General features: G+C 39.7%; 1 protein-coding gene across 1 annotated transcript in view; it reads left to right on the top strand.

The window, feature by feature from the left end:
* The window catches only part of LOC143666756 (uncharacterized), a 279,905-nt gene that overhangs the window by 34,776 nt on the left and 225,182 nt on the right, over positions 1–19,947 (top strand). The window contains exon 2 of the mRNA XM_077140315.1: positions 12,321–12,453. Coding sequence (XP_076996430.1) covers positions 12,321–12,453 — 133 coding nt within the window. The remainder of the gene's footprint in view (positions 1–12,320; positions 12,454–19,947) is intronic.

Here is a 19,947-nt window from a genome sequence, read left to right on the forward strand (position 1 = left end):
AAACATTTGCCAGATCAATAGCTGCATACCATGTACCAGGAGATGTATTGATTTGCTCAAGCAATGAAACCACATCTGGAATAGCAGCTGCAATTGGAGTTACCACTTGGTTGAGTTTATGATAATCCATTGTCATCCTCCAAGACTCATCTGTTTTCTGCACAGGCCAGATAGAAGAATTGAATGGTGGGAATCACTGCCCCTGCATACTTCAAGTCCTTAAGAGTGGCAATAATCCCTGCAATCCCTCCAGGAATCTAGTATTGCTTTTGCTTTATTATTTTGCTAGGTAGGGGCAGTTTTAGTGGTTTCCACTTCGCCTTTTCTACCATAATATCCTCACTCCACAAGTTAGAGAGCCAATGTGGGGATTCTGCCAGTTGCTCAGTATGTCTATTCCAATTATGCATTCTGGAACTGGGGAAATAACTACAGAATGAGTCTGGGAACCCACTTGACCCACTGTGAGACGGACCTGAAGTAAAACTCCATTGATCACCTGATCTCCATAAGCCCCCACTCTGATTGGACCAGAGTGACATTTTGGGCCCCCTGGAATTAATGTCACTTCTGAACCAGTGTCTAATAATCCCTGAAATATCTGCTCACTTCCTTTTCCCCAATGCATGGTCGCCCATGTGCTGGTTTGAAAGGATGCATGTCCCCTAGAAAAGCCATGTTTTAATCTAAATCCCATTTCATAAAGGCAGAATAATCCCTATTCAATACTGCATCTTTGAAACTGTAATCAGATCCCTGGAGATATGATTTAATCACGAGTGGTTGTTAAGATGGATTAGATGATGACATGTCTCCACCCATTTGGTGGAAACTTGATAAGTTTCTGGAGTCCTATAAAAGAGGAAACATTTTGGAGAATGAAAGAGATTCAGAGAGAGCAGAGCAGAATGACATAGCCATGAGAAGCAGAGTCCACCAGCCAGTGACCTTGGGAGATGAAGAAGGAAAATGCCTCCTGGGGAGCTTCACGAAACAGGAAGCCAGGAGAAGAAGCTAGCAGATGACGCTCTGTTCACCATGTGCCCTTCCAGATGAGAGGGGAACCCTGACTGTGTTCACCATGTACCTTTCCAGATGAGAGAGAAACTCTGACTGTGTTTAACATGTGCCCTTACACTTGAGAGAGAAATCCTAAACTTCATCAGCCTTTTTGAACCAAGATGTCTTTCCCTGTATACCTTTGATTGGACATTCCTATAGACTTGTTTTAATTGGGACATTTTCTTGGCCTTAGAACTGTAAACTAGCAACTTATTAAATTCCCCCATTTAAAATCCATTCCATTTCTGTTATATTGCATTCTGGGAGCTAGCAAACTAGAACACCCTGGTAAAAGGCTGTTGGTCTCCTTGGGGAAGGCTTGGAGGAAGATTAACAGTATAAATTTGTGGCAGTGCTACAGGGTCCTTCCACAAAGAGACCTGGCCTCCCCCCTTATTCAAGGGGCTCTGGGTCTATAAACTGTCCCAAGTCTGGAAATTGATTAAGGGGCCATGACTCTCCGTTTTTGTAATTCAAGTTAGACTTCTGTTCACTAGGCCTAGAACTCTCTTGCTTATACAACTCAAACAAGAATTTAGTAGACTTCCCATTAATTGTACTTCTAAGTACCCCATGATCTACTAGCCAATGCCACAGGTCTCTGTGAGTCAGGTTATTATTATTATTGTTATTATTATTATTATTGCATGGGCAGGCACTGGGAAATGAACCCAGGTCTCTGGCGTGGTAGACGAGGACTCTGCCTGCTGAGCCACCATCGCCCACCAAGTCAGATTATTTTGACTCCTGCTTTGAGTCTGCTGTCCATTATGATAGCCACATCTACCTTGTCTTTGGCAAGTAAGTGCTGCCACCTGGCTTCTGCCAACTAGGGATCTGATCATCTCCATTGTGTTTTAGGATTCCAGCTCAGTGACAGCAGTTCCTGTAGTAATATCTGACCAACAGAGAAGGGTGACTACAGAGCTCTTCAGGGATGATGGTGCTAGTCTCGCAAATTTATTTCTCACAGTTCTGGTAAAAGGTGCATCCTCCAGACATTCCTGGGGTGTATGAGCAGGCTTTTCATAATAAATCCACTCTAACATTCCAATCTCTCTAAGCCATTGGATCCCCTCACCTACGTGATACCAGAGCAGTTCTGGCATTTTGACCTTAGGTAATGTTGGCCACCTTTTGATCCATGTTTCAGCCAGCCATCCAAACAAACTGTTAAGGATTTTCTAACACCCAGAGCTGTAACATTGAATGCAGAATCTCTGCTTAGTGGGCCCATATCAATACATTCAGCCTGATCCAGCTTTATATTCCTCCCACCATTATCCCACACCCTTAATATCCATTCCCACACATATTCCCCTGACTTTTGTCTATATAAATTTGAAAAGTGATGCAGTTCTTTTGGAGTATAGTGTACCTCCTCATAGGTGACGCTTTGTACCTCACCTTTAGGGGTCTGTTGGGACTTTAGTCTGGAAGAATAAGGGTTGGTGGGGGTGGATCATGAAAAGAATTAGAAGTATCTTCCAAGCCAGTTTCTTCAGGGCATTCATTTGCAGTTTCATCTGGTGAAACAGGTTTAATCACTCCAGGCAGAGGAGCAAGGGCTGTTTCCCCATGGAGGGTAAGTACGGGTTTCACCAGGTACTGAAGGTTAATCCCTTCAGGTGGAGACTGGGTGGCCAAATCCTTAGGTCAGGCTGGAGGTGGGGCAGCTATGTCCTCAGGGCAAACTTTTATAGGGTTATCTAGAAAAGATTCAGTAGGATCTAGGGTTTCAACATTATGCTGCCATCCTATTTTTCAGGGTTCTACTCCTTTCCAATCAATGCCCTCACTATAATGGCAGGTATGCAAGGTTGAGATTTCAGTTTATGTTGTAAAGTTACTACTCTAACAATGAAACTCTGAGTCTGATTTTCAGAGATCTCCAATCTGTGGCTAAGGAAATAAGATGTTCCTTAAGGGCATTCTTAGAAACTTTACATCTGTCATATCATGCATAAGCTTCTCATTTGAAACCTTCAGCTCATCCCTTCCTCTTATCAGTGTATACAGTGTATCTAACAACAACCAGTGAACATCTCTATACCACTTAATTCTACAAAACTCCGTAAAGATGTCAAAAACATTATCACCCAGAGCCTGGCTTTGTGTAAGCGAACAATTAGCAGAATCAAATGGTGATATTTAGACTATCTCTTTTGTCAGTTCACCCCATGGATTGATAGTGTCATTCTGATTATTGGAAACAGTCATTAGTGTCTTTGAATGTAATCAGAGTACAAAACCAATTGTAAAAACTCACTTTTTAGATGGTAATTAATATTTCAAAACTTTAACTTATGTGTGAGACTAAAGCAAAAAATGTTTATTTGGTACAAAATTTGTATTTTGATTAGTGCATTTCCTAATATTTATGTGGACACCTTAATTGAACACCATAGGTACATGGAACCTTAAGTAGGGCATGAGATTTTGTAGGTTTGTCCAGAGTGATGCCCCGATAAATTCCAGAGTGATTTGAACAGTGAATAAAAAAGTATTTGCAAAGTCACCTTGGGGGAATGGCAAGAAAGGGGGAAAATTCAACTTCCCCAAGTGGAGAATTCTTGGTATTCTCACAAGCAATAGGAACAACCAAAGCAATAGGCCAAGCCCTCAATCTTGGGGTTTGTTCTTATGAAACTTAACGCCACAAAGAATAGGCTAAGCCTATTAAAAAAATTAGGCCTGAGAGTCACCCCCAGAGAACCTCTTTTGTGGCTCAGATGTGGCCTCTCTTTCTCAGCCAACATGACAAGCAAACTGATTACCCTCCCCCTGTCTACATGGGACATGACTCTCACGGGTGTGGACCTTCCTGGCAATGTGGAACAGAAATCCTAGAATGAGCTGGGACTCAGGATCAAGGGATTGAGAAAGACTTCTTAGACAAAAGGGGGAGGAACGAAATGAGACAAAACAGAGTGTCAATGGCTGAGAGATTCCAAACAGAGTCGAGAAGTTATCCTGGAGGTTAATCTTATGCATATACAGGTATCACCTTTTTAGTTAAGGTGTAATGGAGAGGCTGGAGGGAACTGCCTGAAAATGTAGAGCTGTGTTCCAGTAGCCATGTTTCTTGAAGATGATTGTATAATATATCTTTCGCAATGTGACTGTGTGATTGTGTAAACCTTGTGTCTAATGCTCCTTTTATCTATGGTATGGACAGATGAGTAAATAATAGGGGGAACAAATGTTAAAATAAATTTAGTAGCTTGAAATGCTAGTGATCAATGAAAGGGAGGGATAATGGTATGTATGAGTTTTTTTCTGTTTTCTTTTTATTTCTTTTTCTGAATTGATGCAAATGTTCTAAGAGATGATCATGATGATAAATATACAACTATGTGATATATTGATTATATATCAAGAATGGAATGATATGGTAAGAATGTTTGTGTTTGTATGTTGTTATGTTTAATAATAAAAAACAACACCAACAACAACTCATTTTTAAGATTCTTTTGGTAGTTAGATTCAGTTGTCAACTTGGCTGGGTGAAGGTACCTAGTTCTATTGCTGTGAACATGAGCCAATGATATGTGAACCTCATCTGTTGCTCATTACATCTGCTGTCAGCTGAGAGGTGTGCCTGCTGTAATGAATGATCTTTGATTTAATTGGCTGGTGCTTAAATGAGAGAGGTCAATGTAGCACAGCCCAAGCAGCTCAGCATACCTCATCTCAGCACTCGCAGCTCAGCCCAGGCCAGGCCTTTGGAGATGCAGAAAGAAATCACCCCGAGGAAGGTTGTTGGAACCTAGAGGCCTGGAGAGAAGGCCAGCAGAGATCACCCTGTGCCTTCCCATGTAAGAAAGAACCTCAGTGAAAAGTTAGCTGCCTTTCCTCTGAAGAACTAACAAAATAAATCCCCTTTTATTAAAAGCCAGTCCAGACTTCCGGAGAAGATGGCGGCTTAGTAAGATGCGCGGGTCTTAGTTCCTCCTCCAGAACAGCTACTAAAGAAACAGAAACGGTACAGAACAGCTCCCGGAGCCACGACAGAGACCAAAAAGACAGCGTACCCCATTCTGGAACGGCTGAACCGGCTGGGAGAATCCGCTGCGGTGAGATCCCCGAGGGGCGCGCGCTTCTCCGGGCCGTGGCAGTTGGCGACCGGAGCCCCTCCCTCCCTCCTTCCCAGGCCGGCTGGGAGATTTGGACAGGCGGTCCCCTCAAGCCGTGGCGGCCGGCGCCCCCCCCCCCCACGTGGCCTCCCGGGCCTGCTGGGAGATTTGGAGCGGAGGTCCCCCAAGCCATGGAGGCCGGCGACCGGGGTCCCTTCCACACACGTGGCTTCCCGGTCTGGCTGGGACTTTGGATCGGCACTCCCCCAAGTCATGGCGGCCGGCGCCCCCTGCCACGCTTGGCTTCCCGGCCAGCTGGAAGATTTGGATCAGCACTCCCCCAAGCCGCTTCGGCTGGCGACCCTCCCCCACAGCGAGAGTCTTCCAAAGCTAAAGGAGCCACAGCATCTTTTACTGGTGGGACCTGCAGACAGATGAGCACCACATACTGGGCAGGATAAGAAAAACAGAGCCCAGAGATTCACAGAAAAATCTTTCAACCTGCTGGGTCCCACACCCAGGGAAATCTGATTAAATGCGCAGACGCCAGCAAAAAATAACAGATCACGCCAGGAAAATTGAAGATATGGCCCAGTCAAAGGAACAAACCAACAATTCAAATGAGATACAGGAGCTGAGACAACTAATTCTGAATATACGAACAGAAATGGAAAACCTCTTCAAAAACCAAATCAATAAATTGAGGGAGGACATGAAGAAGACATTGGCTGAACAAAAAGAAGAAATAGAAAGTCTGAAAAAATAAATCACAGAACTTATGGGATTGAAGGACAAAGTAGAAAAGATGGAAAAAACAATGGATACCTACAATGGTAGATTTAAAGAGACAGAAGCTAGAATTAGTGAACTGGAGGATGGAACATCTGAATTCCAAAAAGAAACAGAAACTATTGGGAAAAGAATGAAAAAATTTGAGCAGTTGATCAGGGAACTGAATGATAATATGAAGCGCACAAATATACATGTTGTGGGTGTCCCAGAAGGAGAAGAGAAGGGAAAAGGAGGAGAAAAACTAATGGAAGAAATTATCACTGAAAATTTCCCAACTCTTATGAAAGACCTAAAATTACAGATCCAAGAAATGCAGCACACCCCAAAGAGAATAGACCCAAATAGGCGTTCTCCAAGACACTTACTAGTTAGAATGTCAGAGGTCAAAGAGAAAGAGAGGATCTTGAAAGCAGCAAGAGAAAAAAAATCCATCACATACAAGGGAAACCCAATAAGACTATGTGTAGATTTCTCAGCAGAAACCATGGAAGCTAGAAGACAGTGGGATGATATATTTAAATTACTAAAAGAGAAAAACTGCCAACCAAGACTTCTATATCCAACAAAATTGTCCTTCAAAAATGAGGGAGAAATTAAAACATTTTCAGACAAAAAGTCACTGAGAGAATTTGTGACCAAGAGACCAGCTCTGCAAGAAATACTAAAGGGAGCACTAGAGTCAGATACGAAAAGACAGAAGAGAGAGGTATGGAGAAGAGTGTAGAAAGAAGGAAAGTCAGACATGATATATATAATACAAAAGGCAAAATGGTAGAGGAAAATATTATCCAAACAGTAATAACACTAAATGTTAATGGACTGAATTCCCCAATCAAAAGACATAGACTGGCAGAATGGATTAAAAAACAGGATCCTTCTATATGCTGTCTATAGGAAACACATCTTAGACCCAAAGATAAACCTAGGTTGAAAGTGAAAGGTTGGGAAAAGATATTTCATGCAAATAACAACCAGAAAAGAGCAGGAGTGGCTATACTAATATCCAACAAATTAGACTTCAAATGTAAAACAGTTAAAAGAGACAAAGAAGGACACTATTTACTAATAAAAGGAACAATTAAACAAGAAGACATAACAATCATAAATATTTATGCACCAAACCAGAATGCCCCAAAATACATGAGGAATACACTGCAATCACTGAAAAGCAAAATAGACACACCCTATACAAAAGTTAACTCAAAATAGATCAAAGATCTAAACATTAGGTCTAAGACCATAAAACAGTTAGAGGAAAATGTAGGGAGATATCTTATGAAACTTACAATTGGAGGAAGTTTTATGGACCTTAAACCTAAAGCAAGAGCACTGAAGAAAGAAATAAATAAATGGGAGCTCCTCAAAATTAAACACTTTTGTGCATCAAAGAACTTCATCAAGAAAGTAGAAAGACAGCCTACACAATGGGAGACAATATTTGGAAATGACATATCAGATAAAGGTCTAGTATCCAGATTTTATAAAGAGATTGTTCAACTCAACAACAAAAAGACAGCCAATCCAATTACAAAATGGGAAAAGGACTTGAACAGACACCTCTCAGAAGAGGAAATACAAATGGCCAAAAGGCACATGAAGAGATGCTCAATGACCCTGGCCATTAGAGAAATGCAAATCAAAACCACAATGAGATATCATCTCACACCCACCAGAATGGCCATTATCAACAAAACAGAAAATGACAAGTGCTGGAGAGGATGTGGAGAAAGGGGCACACTTATCCACTGTTGGTGGGAATGTCAAATGGTGCAACCACTGTGGAAGGCAGTTTGGCGGTTCCTCAAAAAGCTGAATATAGAATTGCCATATGAACCAGCAATACCATTGCTAGGTATCTACTCAAAGGACTTAAGGGCAAAGACACAAACGGACATTTGCACACCAATGTTTATAGCAGCATTATTTACAATTGCAAAGAGATGGAAACAGTCAAAATGTCCATCAACAGACGAGTGGCTAAACAAGCTGTGCTATATACATACGATGGAATATTATGCAGCTTTAAGACAGGATAAACTTATGAAGCATGTAATAACATGGATGGACCTAGAGAACATTATGCTGAGTGAGTCTAGCCAAAAACTAAAAGACAAATACTGTATGGTCCCACTGATGTGAACCGACATTCAAGAATAAACTTGGAATATGTCATTGGTAACAGAGACCAGCAGGAGTTAGAAACAGGGTAAGATAATGGGTAATTGGAGCTGAAGGGATACAGACTGTGCAACAGGACTAGATACAAAAACTCAAAAATGGACAGCACAATACTACCTAATTGTAATGTAATTATGTTAAAACACTGAATGAAGCTGCATCTGAGCTATAGTTTTTTTGTTTTGTTTTGTTTGTTGGTTTGTTTGTTTGTTTGTGTTTTTGTTTTTTGTTTTTTCTTTTTTATATATATATTTTATTTTTTATTTTTATTATTATTATTATTATTTTCTCTATATTATCATTCTATATCTTTTTCTGTTGTTTTGCTAGTTCTTTTCCTAAATCCATGCAAATGTACTAAGAAATGATGATCATACATCTATGTGATGATATTAAGAATTACTGATTGCATATGTAGAATGGAATGATTTCTAAATGTTGTGTTAGTTAATTTTTTTTTTAATTAATAAAAAAAAAAAAAAAAGAAGCCAGTCCATCTCTGGTGTGTTGCGTTCTGGCAGTTAGCAAACGAGAACAATTCTGTTTCTTATGAAACACTCCTGGTACCGAGCTGTATTAGTGAGGGTTCTCTAGAGAAACAGAATCAGCAGGAGATATCTGTAAATATAAAATTTATGAAAGTGTCTCATGTAACCATGGGGATGTAGAGTCCAAAGTCTTAGGATACGCCACAAGCTTGCAGCTCCAATGAAGGTCTTCAATGAACTCTCAGGAGAGGCTGGCTGGCTGAAGCAGAAAAGAGCAAATGTCTCTTCTGAATCCTCCTTAAAAGCCTTCTGGTAATTAGATTAAGCACCACTCATTGCAGAAGACACTCCCCTTAGCTGATTGCAAATGTAATCATCTGTGGATGCAGCAAACGTAATCATGATTTGAGTCCATGAAATGTCCTCATAGCAACAGACAGGGCAGTGCTTGCCCAGTCAGACAACTGGGCACCACTACCAGTCCAAGTTGACACATGAACCTGACCATGACACTGGAGATGCCTTTTTTCATGATGCATGGGTAGCTATGCCTCTGGGCTCCCCACAGGTGTTGTTCGTTTTAGAGCCATGTGGGGAGGTTTCTCCAGCTCACAGCTGGGGCAGTCTGGAGCAGAGGGACAGTGTGTTCCCTCAGATCCACACTTTCTTGCACACCACCTCCTACCCCTGGCAGGGGTCATGTCTGATCAGAACTACCCTGTTTGAAAGTGCTTGCATCCCCAAAACCGTATATATGTTCTAACGTATTTTGAGCTTTGCCAATCTGATGTGTGAAAATAGTATCTCTGTATAGCTGTTTGTGTTTCTCTTATTGGAGTAAGGTGAGAATGTCTTCTCAGTATTTGAATGTTCTTTTCTTTGAGTTGGCTGTTCATATCTCTTGCTCATATTTCTATTGGGTTATTGATCTTTATCTTACTGATTTGTATGAACTTTTTATATCTATGGGAAATTATCAATATCAAATGATGATTTGAGTGGCAATTTTTTTCTCAGCTTTTAGTTTGTATTTGGGTTTTGTTTGAGATAACATTTGTCGTGCAAATATTAGATGTAGTAAAAAAATTTACCTCTTAAAACTTACGGATTTTGTCTTAGAAATACTTTCCCTATTCTGAGATTATAAGTGTTTTTCCCATTTCTTTACAGTATTTTATGGTCATATATTTTTTATAGTTAAATCTTTTAACTCTCAGGAGTTATCCCAGTATAGGATGTAAGGTGTCAATTTAATTTAATTTTTTCTTAGATGGTTATCTAATTGCCCAATACAATTTATAAATAGTTCTTTCCAATACTTCCCAGTGATTTCTAACCTTTATTAGATACTGAATCCCTTTGTTTATTTTGACCTATTTCTAAACTTTGTATTAAATTCTACTGCTGTATTTGCTTAGTCTATAACTTTAATATTTTGCCTTTTTTCTATATTCATGTAATGGACACCACAGTCAATAAATAGAACATTTCTACCACTCCAGAGGATTCCTTTGTGCCCCTTTGCTAAGTCAAGCCAACACCCTCACCTCTGGCTCTAGGCAATCACAGATCTGCTTTGTATCGGTATAGATTAGATTTTCCTTTTCTAAACTTATGCATAAATTGAATCATACAGTACGAACTTTTCAATGCCTGGCTTCTTTAAAATTTTTTTTTTTGTGTGAAAAATAACATACAAAAAACAATAAATTTCAAAGCACCCACAACAATTAGTTATAGAACAGATTTCAGAGTTCGTTATGGGTTACAGTTCCAGAATTTTAGGTTTTTCCTTCTAGCTGCTCTAAGACACTGGAGACTAAAAGAAATATATATATATAATGATTCAGGAGTCAGACTCATTTGTTAAAGCATATCTTCTCATTTATAACTCCACCTTTTCCTTTGATCTTTTTGTAATTTTTTTTTATTAATATATATTTTATATTCACATACCATGTTATCATCCAAAGTGTACAATCAGAGGTTCATCATATAGCTGTGGATTTATTATCATAATCCACTTTTCTTTTTAATGAAAAATAACATATACAAAAAAGCAATAAATTTCAAAGCGCATTGCAACAGTTAGTTGTAGAACAGATTTTAGAGTTTGGTATGGGTTACAATTTTGGGTTTTTACATCTAGTTGTGCTAAGATACAGTAGACGAAAAGAAATAGCAATATAATGATTCAGCAATCCTACTCATTTATTAAACCCTACCTTCTGTATAACTCCATCATCACCTTTGATCTTTCTCCCACTCTTTAGGGGTATTTGGGTTATGCCCCTTCTAACTTTTTCATGTTGTAGGGGCTGTTGATCATATGGGATAGGGAGATGGAACTAGTTGATGTTCTAGAGAGGCTGGCCCTCTTTGCGTTTCAGGACTTACCTTGTCCAGGGACCCATCTGGAGACTGTAGATTTCTGAAAAGTTACCCTATTGGATGGAACCTTCGTAGAATCTTATATAATGTGTTTGGCTTCTTTTGCTCAGCATAAGGTTTTTGAGATTTATCTGTGTTCTTAAATTTAATATATTCCTGTGGGTGTGAACTCACTGTAAGTAGAATCTTTCGAGGAGACTACTTCAGTTAAGGTGTGACCTCAGTCAGAATGGGCCTTAATCCTATCACTGGGAGTCCTTTTTATACTGGATGAATACAGAGAGAAAGAGAGAAAGCTATGGAAGAAATGCTAGGTTCAGATTGACTATGTGAGCAAAAGGGGTGGGGGAACGGGAAGACAAATGACTTGTTTTTCAATACAGCTGCTCCAGCTATTGTCTTTAATTGCTCTCCTGCTAGATTGATAAAGAAACTGGCTTCTGGCGGCTGTGAGGAGTTGCCATGCAGTGAAGGCCTAATGTTTCTTTTTGGATAATAGAGCTGTGTTGTGCACTGAGCCGCACAGACATGAATTATTTTTGGAAATTGTGATTGGCTGTATTTCTAATATGTCTGGGGCCTTAATTTTCTTAAGCCACGTGGCTTCCATCTGTAAGGTTACCTACGGCATTTAGGGAACCTGGAGGTGTAAGAGGTGAGAATGGAGATAATTTTTCCCCCCAGTTTGCTAAAATACTCCTTATTCAGGCATTTAAAAATATGCTGTTATCTACCTGAAAATATGACTGCTAACTATGACTACCTTGGTGCCTTTTCCTTTTTCCAGTTTGGCCAGAACTCCCCCTGCCTTTTCTGAATATCCCAATAGTGTGTATCCAAAGCAAAGAAATAAAACGTAAAGACCAGGCCTTCTGGTCTTTTATTAGCGGGGAAAAAAAGGTAGTAGAATTGCATGTTCCAGTCTTTTATCCGTGATGTTCTCACTTCTTTTGTTGTAAATGGCCAAATGTCAAAGCAAAAACAGCAAGATGGATATGTTGCGATATGACCCAAGTGTCAGGGGCTATTAACTGAGGGAGGAGGATACCAATAAAACCCTTGTGAGCTGCAAGTTTGAAATGCTTAAGAAAACTAAAGTACCAGGTGATTTAGCTTATTAAAATCTTTTCAATTTGGAATCCACAAAATGTGATTGAAAAGTCATGCTCTCAATTACAACATTCTAGAAAACCTATACAGAATTGACTGTGAAGTAATTAAATATCTTGTGTGGTGTTGTAAATGGCGCTTCATAGGAAATATTCCCAACATGTTTCTGTCCAAGGCAGAAAACATTTGAACTTTTCACTTCAAGCAGATATATGTTTTTCAGGTCAAAGGGACACTACAGAGCAGAGAGCAAATTGGGGCAGAGAGAACCAAGCGGCAGAGCACCCAGTTTGGAAAGTCAGCTTGCTCCAGCATCAAGCAGCGGACATCAAGCAAGTATCCGGAATCTGATGGCGGTAAGCATTTAGGGTCTGATTCAGTTTGTCCTTTGAATAAGTACTTAAGCAGAGACTCAAAGCTTTGTAATAAGAATCCTGAAATTAACACAAGACATCCAGACATCTCAGCAGAGAGCAGAGCAGGTGGGAAGGGAGCTGTATGCATGAAGCTGTTCAGAAGAAAATCCAGAAAGAACCATTTGAGAAAGTCTGGCCAGCCCCCTGGCCCTGCCAGTTAGTTAAGGCTTGTGCAGTGGTTCAGCCTGTGGGCTCTGGACTCAGATCACTGGGTTTATTATCCTGGATCTGCCACGTAATAGCAGCGAGACTTCAGGCGAGTTTCTTAGACTCAGTTATGTTGTCTGTGAAATGAGAATAATGTTAACACTCCTTGTGTAATGCTCTTAGCAAAGTTTCTGGAATCTAGTAAATTCTCCCTAAATGTTAGCTGTACAAATGCTAATGCAATTATCTTATTAGTAGTTCTTTAATGAAAGGAGATTGGTATCAAAGTCTACTCTATATTAATATATTAATGTATGGTATACTATATATATTCAGTACATTAGTATATTTAGTGAACTGTATCTCATTCTCATTACAAAATGAGGATTTTGGAATTTGTCCCCCAAATCCTTGTATATTCTTCATAGTATTTCTAAGCAGGGGATTTTAAATATTATTTGATAGATGTCTAGTAAAGGAAGATATTACCTCAAAATGGAACCAATATTCTAATGACTGACTGGGTTGGAAAATGAAAGACCTGTAAGCAATCTGCCTCCAGAATTCTCTCTCCAGTATTCCAGATACATAAATCCAAATTAATTCCTGTGGGAGAAAAAAACCCAAGCATCACCTTTGCAAAATGCAGATTTAACTAAGCTTCTTATCGTCTGAATTTGCTGCTAGTTAATTTGACTTGTATCTTCATGTGTGGTGAGACAGCATCTGGGCATACAGTTCTCTTTTATTCATTCATTCATTCATTCATTTGTTCAAACATGGTGATTGACTTCCTGGAGTGTTCTAATCTCATAATCACTATTTTTAAGGACTTGGCATCCACTGAAGGAGAAGGAAAAATAAACAAGGAAATCAGATATAGTGCTATTTGTTAAGAATAGTGAGAGTAAAGACAACTTGCAGTAATGACTACAGGAGAGCAGTTCCTAGCTGTAGTAAAGGGTCCTGGATAAAAATTTCACTCATAACAGGTATTTACTGAACATCTACCAGGTACCAGGCAATTTTCAAAGAACTGGGCAGATAAGGTCTCTCATCATAAATTTTTATATTCCATTGGAAGGAAACAATAAACGAATAGGAAAAAATATCAGATAAGGATACATTCGGTGCAAAGAATTAAAATAAAGAGCTCTTTTGGAGAACAACTGACTGGCTATTTTATATAGGGAAAGCCTTCCTGAGGAGGTAACAATTGAGTTGAGACTTGAAGGTTGAAAGGGGAAATCAGAGGAAGAGCATTTCAGGCAGAGAGAAAAGCTAGTGGAAATGTCCTAATGCAAAAGTGAGTTTGATATGTTCAAAAGAGGACCAGTGTGGTTGGCACATGGCAAGCCAGATATAAGATGAGGATGGAAGAGATAAGACACGGCTCTGAAAGCCACCATGAGACAATTGACTTTCATTCTACTAGCAATGGGAAGCCATTGATGGGTTTTAAGCAGGGGAGTGACGTTATAAAAAATGTACCTCTGACTGCAGCTTGGGGAATAGATTGTTGGAGGCTGTTGCACATTCCATGGGAGAGATGGCAAAAGCTTGGACTGTAGAGGATGTAGTAGAGATGGAGAGATGCAAATGCATTTGGGGTGTGTTTCAAAGGTAGCGTTGACAGAATTTGCTGAATGAGGAAGAGAGAATACAAGGTAAGTCCTAAGATTTTTGGCATGAGTAACTGGACAGGTGGTATGGTTTACTAAGCCTGGGAAGGAAACAGGGTGTTTTTTTTTGGGGGGGGGAGGAGGAACATGTGGGATTAAGTGGGGGAAAAAGAGGTTTTCATTTGGCTTTATTGAGTTTGACATATCTATTAGACACACAAGATAGAACATGCCTATTGTTCAGTTTGGGGACTGGCATAGCCATTGGCACATTTTAAGCTGTGTCGATAACCATATTCAGGTGAATGAATGAATGAATGGGAGTGGATGGTAGCTTGCTCTGTCCTACTGCATCCTCATCATGGTCAGATGCTGCCTCATCAAACCTGAGGCGCACAGAAAGTATACAGACTACTTTAACACATTCAGACAAAAAATAAGCTTAGATAAATCTTCATTTTGCAAGGGGACTGCCAAGTTGTTTTTTTTTTTTTTGCCCCCAGAAGTCGTAATTTGGGTATATGAATGTGGAATCCTAAGGAGAGGTCAGACTTGTTGAGAAATATTTGGTAGCCTTGGCATGTAATGGTTTTTAAAGTCGTTGAGATCCCTTAGGAAGAGTGTATAGATGGAGTAAGGAATGGAGACTTGTGCTGGTTTGAATGTATTATGTACCCCAGAAAAGCCATGTTTTAATCCTGATCCAATCTTGTGGAGGCAGCCATTTCTTTTAATCCTGATTTAATATTGTAGGGTGGAAACTTTTGATTAGATTATCACCGTGGTGGCGTGTGGGTCTTGATTAGTTTACTAGAGTACTTTAAAAGGGGCAACATTTTGGAGAAGCTTCAGAGCAGATACAGACACTTGGAAAACAGTTGCTTCAGAGCTGCCAGAGCTAACATGAGACAGAGACATTTGGAGATACAGGGCTCAGCAGTCATTGCCATGTGCCTTCCCATGAGATGCTAAGCCAGCCAGAACCAGAGTTCTGTTCTGGAGGAGCTAAGTGAAGGCTCATTGATGCCAAGTGAAGAACCCCCACAGGAAACAGAGGTTGAAAGCAATGGCGCACAGGAAAAAGGGACCAGCAGATGCCGGCCACATGCTTTCTCAGCTAACAGTGGTTTTCTGGATGTCATCAGCCTTTCTTGAGTGAAGGTAGCCTCTTGTTGATGTCTTGATTTGGACATTTTCTCGGCACTAGAACTGTAAACTTGCAACTGAATAAATCCCCTTTATAAAAGCTGATCTAGAGTTCTGGTATATTGCATTCCAACAGCTTAACAAACAGATACAGGCCTGTATTCATTTCCTACTTCTGCAGTAACATGTTATCAGAGACTTAGGAACTTGAAAAACAATGCAAATTTATTTTTCTACAGTTTTGGAGGTCAAAAGTTCCAAATGGGTTTCACTGGCTTGAAATCAAAGTGTTGACAGGAACATGCTCCCTACAGAGGCTTTAGGGGAGAGCCTTTCCAGCTTCAAGAGGCTGCTTGAATTCCTTGACTTGTAGCCCTTCCTCTGTCTTCATCCCTCCACACTGAACTACCATCCTCACATCTTTTTCTGATTCTCACTTTCCTGCCTCCTTCTTTCCCTTACACATTCAATGGGCCTGGATAAGCCAGAAGAATCTTCCCGTCTCAGCATCTTTAATCACATTTTCAAAATGCTTTTTGCCATATGTTGGGTATTGAAGTGTATCCTCCCATAAGACAAGTTCACATCTTAATCCATGTTCCTATGCAGATGCTATTATTAGTTAAGATTTGGCCACATCAAATCAGGAGAGGTCTTAATCTGTATGAATGGAGGCCTTATAAAAAGAGGAAATTTGGATACAGTCAGTCAGAGAAAGCCACAGGAAGAAGCCAGAAGTCAATGAAAACTTGTAGAGCAGACACAGGGAGAGAGAGATTGCCAGGTGATGGGAACCAGAGATGTAACCCAAGGAACTCCAGAGAATTTTGGTCAACCAGCACCAGAATAACTACACATTTCAGGGAGAAATCATGGTTTGGCCAGTGCCGTGAATTTGGATTTCTAGTCTCTGAAGCCATGAGTCAATAAATTCCTGCTGTTAACTTAACCAACGTGTGATATTTGTCATATCAGCTCTGGCAAACTAAGACACCATGTAAGGTAACATATTCATGGGTTCTGGAATTAGAATGTAGACAACTTTCAGGGCATTGTTCTGTCTACCACAGGGCCCTGGACTGATTTCTGGAGTGCTTCTAGGAGGCTGAGCAGAGAAACATCCAGCAGAGAAGAAAAAGAGAGTAGTGAAACAGAAGGGAAACCAGGAGGATGTGCTGCCACAGAATGCAAAGGAAGGCACTTTTAAGGAAGAGGGAATGATTGACTGCTGATTGGTGAACACTACTGAAAGACCAAGTAAGAACAGAGAAGGGACTTTGGAAATGGGGATAAGGAGATCTTTGTGACTCAGCATGAGCAGTCTCATTTGAATGATGCAAATAGAAGGCTGAGAAGTGGTTTAAGGTAAGAATGGAAAGAGAGGAAGTGGAGATGGCAACTCAGAAAATGTCAAGAAATGTGATGGCTACAAGGGGATGTAGAATCAAGAGCTCCCTCCCTCCCTTCCTCTCTCCCTTCTCTTTTTTTCTCTTCTCATTAGTTTGCTCATTTGTCTATTCATTTTTTTAACTTCTTTTGTTGTATAATATAATATATATACAAAGCAAAGAAATAAAAAAACAATAGTTTTCAGAGCACTCTTCAACAAGTATTTATAGGACAGATCTCAGAGTTTATCATGGACTACCATACCATCCTCTCAGATTTTCCTTCTAGCTGCTCTAGAATACAGGAGACTAGAAGGAATAAATATTTTTTTTAATCATCACAATCGACTGTTTTTTTCTTTTTTGTGAAAAAATAGCTGTTCATTCTTGTTAAGATAGTAATTATTGGAGCATATTTGTGCTGATGGGAATGATCAAGTCAAGAAGGAGAAAATGATAATGAAGAAGCAAGAGGGGAATTCCTTGAGAACATAAAGAGGAGGGAATCCAGAGTCCAGTTGGGACACCACATTTTTGTAATGTGAAGGAAGGCACAGTGTAACTGTACCAGTTAGCTTTGGTTTTGGTTGTGAATAACCAAAAATCCTATGATAGTGTTTTACACAATGAAGGGATTTATTTTTCTACTATAATAATACATCTAACAAAGTTTCATGGCTGGAGTACTAGCTCAAGACATCTTTCTTCTTCCTCTGCTGTGTTTAATACGTAGCTTCCTTCCTCACAATTGTAAGATTTGCATCCCTAGGCTTTGAGTTTGCCTCCTGTCAGAAGAATGGGAAATGGTAAAGAGCAAAGGGCAAAAGGAGTATGCTGGTTGAATCTGTTTTCTTTTTGAGATGCTTCCTCAAAAGATCCTCCTAATTACTTCTGCTTCTGTTTCTTTGGCAAGATTACATGGCCACCTCTGGCAGCATGGGGTCTGTTAGCCAGGGAGATGGGAAGAATGGATGTTGGTTAGCATTTTAATTTCCTATGTTTAGAACAATACCATGAAATGGTTTGACTTACATGATGGGAATTTGTTCACTTATGTTTAGAGTCTGGAAAAATGTCCAAATCAAGCCATCATCAAGGCAGTGCTTTCTTCTGAAGACCAGCTACTGGTAATCCTAGCTCCTCTGTCACATGGCAAGGTGTAGGATGGCAACTGTTGGCCTTTCCCTTCTCTTCTGGATTTCGCCTTTTTGCTTCCATGACTTTCTCTCTCTTTGTCTTAATTTCATTCTCTTATAACGGACTCCAGTATGAGGATTAGGTCCTGTCCTGAGTGAGGTGGGTCACACCTTAACTGAAGTACTGTTATGGAAAGATCCTAGTTGCAGTAGGTCTATAGCCACAGAAATGGATTGGATTTAAGAATATGTTTTTTCTGGAGTACATTCAGCCTCAAACCATTGACTACTAAGGTTAGTTTGCCATGCTGCTATGATAAATGCTAGACAATGGGTTGGTTTAAAAATAAACATTTATTAGCTCATGGTTTTGGGGGCTAGAAGTCCAAAATCAAGGCACCAGCATAATAAGGCAATACTTTCTCCTAGAATGCTTTCTGTAGCATTTTGGTGCTGATTTGCTGCAATCCTTGGGGTTCCTTGGCTTGCATCTCTCCCACCCATTACATGGGGAACTATCTCTCCTGGTGTCTGTTTTGGTTTCTCTTGACTTTTGGCTTCTGGCCCCGTGTATCTATGGCTTTCTGACTATGTCCAAATTTCTTCTGCTTCTAAAGGACTTCAGTCATCTGCCTTAAGGCCCACCCTGATTCAGCTGGGCCACACCTTGACTCAAGATAACATCCTATTTACACGTGAATTTACACCCACAGGAAGGTGGATTAAAACTAAGAACATATCTTTCCTTGGGATTCATAATTCAACCTTTTACAGGTAGGCAGCTAGAAGGATCTGCCACTAAAATACTTGTTAATCATAGAAATTTCATGATGGAAAAGGCAACAAGAGATTGTTCGTTCAGGATCACTTCTTCCAAGGAGGTTGAAGTTCTTTTTAGAGATTTTTCACTCCTAGGTATTTAACCAAACAAGTTGAAAACTTATGTCTACTCAGAAACTTGCACATGAATATTTATAGCAGTTTTAGCCATAATTGTCAAAATTGGAAACAACCAAGATATCTTTCTTATCCATGGGTGAATAGATAAACCAACTGTTATACATACATAAAATGGAATATTATTTAGTGATAAAAAGAAATGAGCTATCAAAGCCATGAAAAAACTTGGTGGAAACTTAAATGCATATTGCTAAGTGAAAGATGCCAATCTGTAAAGGCTGTGTAGTGTATGACTCCAACTATATGACCTTCTGGGAAAGGCAAAACAATAGAGACAATAAAAAGATCAGTGGTTTCCAGGAGTGGAGGAGAAAGAAAAAGAAGGAGGGGTGAATAGGTGTAGCACAGGCAAGTTTTAGAATAGTGAAACTATTCTGTCTGGTGCTGTAATGGTGGGTACATGACATTATGCATTTTTTAGAATGGCTGAAACTGTACAATACAGAGAGTAAACCCTAATGATAATAAAAAAAAGACTTACCTCCTTTTTAAAGAACTTTAATGATTGATGTTCTATAACCTTCATAGAAACCATTGTAACATCTGATTTATACACTCAGGAAGCTTTTTCCTTCTTTATTGGAATTTCCTCTCAGATATGATTTAATCCTATTTCTTTTTGTTCAAGCTTCTAGAGAGATGGAGTAACCAGTCAGCATCAATCAATTACCTGGACCCTTGAAACAGTTTGAAGTGGCAGGACCCCAGTGAATTAGTGCAAAAAAGGCATTGGGAGGTGAAACAAAGGTGTAATTTTGTTAGGGTTCATTGAGGAAATTAGTGAAATGCAAAGTGAGGAAAAGTGCACACCATGTTTATTGGGAAAGAACTGGTGAATTTTCATATAAATAAAGATGGATGATATTATGTATGGATTTCATTGCTGAGGATGGAAATTAGAACACTTGTAAATATGGAAATATTCTAAATGTTCTTAAAGACTGCAAAAAGATGCCTGCAAGGCAAGAGAAAATGGTTTGGCTGTGTTGAAGTGTCACCCACAGGAGGATGAAGAGAAGAGAGTGAAGGTGTTTT

Source organism: Tamandua tetradactyla, chromosome 2 (assembly GCF_023851605.1).
Source record: "Tamandua tetradactyla isolate mTamTet1 chromosome 2, mTamTet1.pri, whole genome shotgun sequence".
In the NCBI taxonomy this organism is placed as follows: Eukaryota; Metazoa; Chordata; class Mammalia; order Pilosa; family Myrmecophagidae; genus Tamandua; species Tamandua tetradactyla.